At 41.7% G+C, this 5,000-nt stretch overlaps 1 protein-coding gene across 2 annotated transcripts in view; it reads left to right on the top strand.

Annotated features, from left to right (window-relative positions):
* abcb6a (ATP binding cassette subfamily B member 6 (LAN blood group) a) overlaps positions 1-5,000 on the top strand; it is a 25,028-nt gene that overhangs the window by 13,381 nt on the left and 6,647 nt on the right. For both annotated transcript variants that reach the window (XM_061985102.2, XM_061985101.2), the window contains exons 7-10: positions 2,032-2,153; positions 2,241-2,416; positions 2,503-2,628; positions 2,714-2,790. In XM_061985102.2, coding sequence (XP_061841086.1) covers positions 2,032-2,153; positions 2,241-2,416; positions 2,503-2,628; positions 2,714-2,790 — 501 coding nt within the window. The remainder of the gene's footprint in view (positions 1-2,031; positions 2,154-2,240; positions 2,417-2,502; positions 2,629-2,713; positions 2,791-5,000) is intronic.

Genomic DNA, 5,000 nt, shown 5'->3' with positions numbered 1-5,000 from the left:
GCAACAACATGCACTTTGAGAGTGCAGACAGCCCAATTTTCATCAATTAATATATTCTGTAGACATACCCTCATCCGCGCTCTTTTCCTGAAAGCTGATCTGTCCAGTTTTGGAGTTGATGTCAGCAGGCCAGGGAAGCTAGGGTCGATAGGTGGTATAAGGGACGGTGTGAGCCAAGACATCCAGGGGGTTTAGCTCGCTCGTCTGCGGGAACAAACTGCCGCCATTGCTTGCCGTGCTACCGAGGGCCTTTGTCCCTGAATTGCTCACACACTCCGGCAGATTCAATGGGGGTCTGCCGGCAGATTTCTTTGACTTTATCGTTGGAAATGCATCTGCTTTGAGTGTCGCAGGATATCCACACATTCTTGCCATCTCTGTCGTAGCATAGCTTTCGTCGGTAAAGTGTGCGGAACAAACGTCCAATTTCTTGCCACTTTCGCATCTTTGGGCCACTGGTGCAACTTGAATCCGTCCCTGTTCGTGTTGTTACACCCTCCGACAACACACCAACGAGGCATGATGTCTCCAAGGTACGGAAAACAGTCGAAAATACGGAAAATAACAGAGCTGATTTGACTCTGTGTTTGAGAAAATGGCGGATTGCTCCGAGAGCGAATATTAGAAAGGCGTTTAATTCGCCAAAATTCACCCATTTAGAGTTCGGAAATCGGTTAAAAAAATTTATGGTCTTTTTTTCTGCAACATCAAGAATATTGACGCTTATATAGGTCTGGTGATAATGTTCACCTTTAAGGTGTAATGAGGACCAATAAAAATCTAGCTATGGGCCACACTTTGGACACCACTGCTCTAAAGTCTCATTGGGGGACGATTTTGAAGCAAAATTAGTCACAGAGCACATCTTACGCATTAACCTGATCACTGACTGTGTAACAACTTTTCAGGTAACCATCTGCCGTTACGGTCAAGGAGCATTTGTGGTCAAAATAAATTGAGTGATTTTGATACATGATTAATGCAATATTTTGGGGGGATTATCACATGGGTTAGCTCGTTAAATTTGACAGCCCTAGTCTTAACACATAAGTCAGCTTCTGATGTATAGTCCTAAAAACACGTATGTGTAGCCTCAGTGTGTCCTACATCAATGTTTTTGAGCCAAGGTCAATTTTTTGCCTTGAAAAAATCTGGAGGCACACCACCAGCTGAAACCATTAAAAACTATACTCAGTTGGCAGTAAAAAGTTGTTGTCCCAATTGTTGGATATGACTTTAAACCATAACCAACCATGCATCACTATAGCTCTTGTCTCAAAGTAAGTGTACTGTCACGACCTGTCACATCACGGCGTGACTTATTTTGAGTTTTTTGCTGTTTTCCTGTGTGTATTGTTTTAGTTCTTGTCTTGCGCTCCTGTTTTGGTGGCTTTTTCTCTTTTTTTGGTATTTTCCTGTAGCATTGTCATGTCTTCCTTTGAGCGATAATTCCCGCATCTACTTTGTTTCAGCAATCAAGAATATTTCAGTTGTCTTTATCCTTCTATGTGGGGACTGTTGATTGTCATGTCATGTTCGGATGTACATTGTGGACGCCGTCTTTGCCCCATAGTAAGTCTTTGCTGTCGTCCAGCATTCTATTTTTGTTTACTTTGTAGCCAGTTCAGTTTTAGTTTAGTTCTGCATAGCCTTCCCTAAGCTTCAATGCCTTTTCTTAGGGGCACTCACCTTTTTGTTTGTTTTTGGTTTAAGCATTAGACACCTTTTTACCTGCACAATGCCTCCCGCTGTTTCCGACATCTACAAAGCAATTAGCTATCGGCTGCCACCTACTGATATGATGATACGCAATTACTCTGCTGAGCTGGTTTGCAAAAAAATATTTTTAACCCAAGTTGGTGAAATTAGATCATCTCCCACGGCACACTAGTGTGCCGACACAGTGGTTGAAAAACACTGTCCTACATGACACAAAAAAATGTTTTTATAGAGTAGCACTATTGACAGACTATACTGTACATGTATTTGAAAACAATTTAACAACTGTGCTTTCTTTATCTTTCTCCACAGCTATATTGTGTTCAGCATCTTCCCAACGATTGCCGACATCGTCATATCCATCATTTACTTTGTCACCTATTTCAACGCCTGGTTTGGCCTCATTGTGTTTGTGTGTATGACCCTCTACCTCAGTGAGTAACACCAAAGAGCGCTTCAGATATCATCTTTTTGGCATTGCTGTCATTCTCAGTCCTAAACTCTGCGTACCTGTCCACCAGCTCTGACCATCATCATCACAGAATGGAGGACCAAGTATAGACGAGACATGAACCAGCAGGACAATAACGCCAAGAGCAAGGCTGTGGATTCCTTGTTGAACTTCGAGACGGTGAAGTACTACAATGCGGAGAACTATGAGGTCAGCCGCTTTGAGGATGCCATCTTGAAATACCAGGTTTGTCAAAGGCCACTGGGAGGTTACACCCACTTTGCAAAGTTGGATGGCAGTGTGTATAACAGTTCTGTGTCCCCACACTGCAGTTGTCCGAGTGGAAGACCCAAGCCTCCTTGGCCCTCCTCAATCAAACCCAGAACGTCATCATCGGATCAGGCCTGCTGGCCGGCTCCCTGCTGTGTGCCTATTTTGTGACTGAAGGAAAGTTCCAGGTGCTGATATTTACTCTGCATTTGTGTTTTTCTGAATAAATGTCAATACAATGCGAACTTCATTTTTTTCTGTGTACATTCCCAGGTTGGTGATTTTGTTCTGTTTGGAACGTATATCATCCAACTGTATACACCCCTCAACTGGTTCGGCACCTATTACAGGTAAGAACACACAACTCCACTTTGACACATACAAACGTGTACTTTTGCCGTTTAAAAACCAAGACTTATAAAAACCAGAGTGAGTTTCAAAAACTGTCTTTGGCTTGTTTGTGTGGATGGGTAATACTAAGCTTTGTGTTTTGTGTCATAAGAAATATGCAACATTTCATGTTTTTAAACCTTAGTTAAAAACAGAACATGAAGTTATTTACTTAACAAGGTTTTTTTTTAATTCCGTATAGCGGCAGATGCATGTGACTATGCTTCATAACATGCACGGGCGGGTGGAAAAAAGCCCAATGTTTTCTAGGCTTCATAAAAGTGTACACTGATTTTAAATGTAATATGGATTGGGGTGTAACCTCGATTTACAAACCCCTGTATTTGTGAACATTTCGGTTTATGAACTTTTAGATTGTGCAACCTTTGTCTGTGTGTACGAACGCTTCAGTCATTCATTTTGTGCTTGCTCGTTCGTATTGAAGAGATTGAAGAAGCCAGTTTCATACCACAGCAAATTTTTAATTGTGATGAGAACGGTCTTTTCTGGAAAAAGATGTAAAAGCGGACTTAGGCTCAAGGATGTCGTTGTGGCATGTGCAGCCCTTTGAGACACTTGTGATTTAGGGCTATATAAATAAACATTGATTGATTGATTGATTGATTGAATTCGAATACCCCTCATCTGCCCTTGTTTTTGCCTTCTCTTCTTGGTACCTCCCTACACTACCATGTGCGAGGATTAAGATGGCAGACCACAAACCCAGAGAACCGTACAAATATAATAAGCGTAATTTAGGATTTTCATAATGAGACTTGTGGTTTTAGTCAGACTTCAAACTACTGCATGTTAATATTGGCTTTAAACATAGATACACAATCACAGTTTATATACTGCAAGCTGATGCGCCAGCACTTGCATATTTCGCCCAAAACATTGTCTTCCAAACGTTGTCTTCTTTTAATAAAGACAAGCAAAATAAAATAAAAAGAGCATCGCTTGTGATGGCATTTTGAAAGTAAACGAAGATTTGTCACATCTGCCTTATGTCACTGTTGGCAAACGGCGAGGGTTGATGACGTAGCGAGACTTGAGCGACATACGTATACATAAGAGGGGGAGGGTCAAAATGAAGAGGGGAGTAGGAAGAATTCGAATCGAGCCTTATCTAACAGCGGAGTCAAAGACTACCTCTCGTTCAGCGACACCTCTTTCAAGTATGCACACACGGCCCCACCGCCTTGGATGCCTTCTCGCTCTCTGTTTGCTCCATAAGAGCAGCGTACGAGAGGACTTTGGCGATGTTAATCAGAATCAGCTTTATGTACTGTAAGTGGATTTTATTTTCAAAATGTTTATTATTATAGCAAAATGGTTTTTAAAGTTAAGGATTTTTGTGATTTCCGATCGTTTGTGAGGGCATTACAGAGTTAAAGTACCAATGATTGTCACACACACACTAGGTGTGGCGAAATTATTCTCTGCATTTGACCCATCACCCTTGATCACCCCCTCGGAGGTGAGGGGAGCAGTGGGCAGCAGCGGTGGCCGCGCCCGGGAATAATTTTTGGTGATTTAACCCCCAATTCCAACCCTTGATGCTGAGTGCCAAGGAGGGATGTAATAGGTGCCATTTTTATAGTCTTTTGTATGACTCGGCCGGGGTTTGAACCCACAACCTACCGATCTCAGGGCGGACACTCTAACCACTAACTCAGTGGCCTTATTATTATAGCAAAATGGTTCTAAAAGTTAAGGATTTTTGTAATTTCCGATCGTTTGTGAGGGCATTAAAGAGACTTCTGCATGTGTTGGCAGAGCAATGCATACAGGGGACAGCAGGTTGTCATCGTTTTTGTTTTGGCTTGTTAATAAAGAGACAGTTAATTAATCAAAACCTTGTTATGTTTGTTTAATATACAGTACTGTTTGGCACCTTAGATTGTGTTCAAATTGCACAAACTTTACACTGCTGCTGCTCACTGCTCCCCTCACCTCCCAGGGGGTGATCAAGGGTGATGGGTCAAATGCAGAGAATAATTTTGCCACACCTTGTGTGTGTGTGACAATCATTGGTACTTTAACTTTAACTAAAATATGGACTGTTGTCGAGGCTGGAACTCATTATTCCTATTTTTATTGTTTCTTCTGGAGAAATTTGCTTTAGTATATGAACTTTTAGATTCATGAACACTTTTCAAGAACCTAT

Source organism: Nerophis lumbriciformis, linkage group LG23 (genome assembly GCF_033978685.3).
Source record: "Nerophis lumbriciformis linkage group LG23, RoL_Nlum_v2.1, whole genome shotgun sequence".
NCBI lineage: Eukaryota > Metazoa > Chordata > Actinopteri > Syngnathiformes > Syngnathidae > Nerophis > Nerophis lumbriciformis.
The sequence above is the reverse complement of the archived record's forward strand: the minus strand, read 5'-3'. Positions and strand labels throughout refer to the sequence as shown.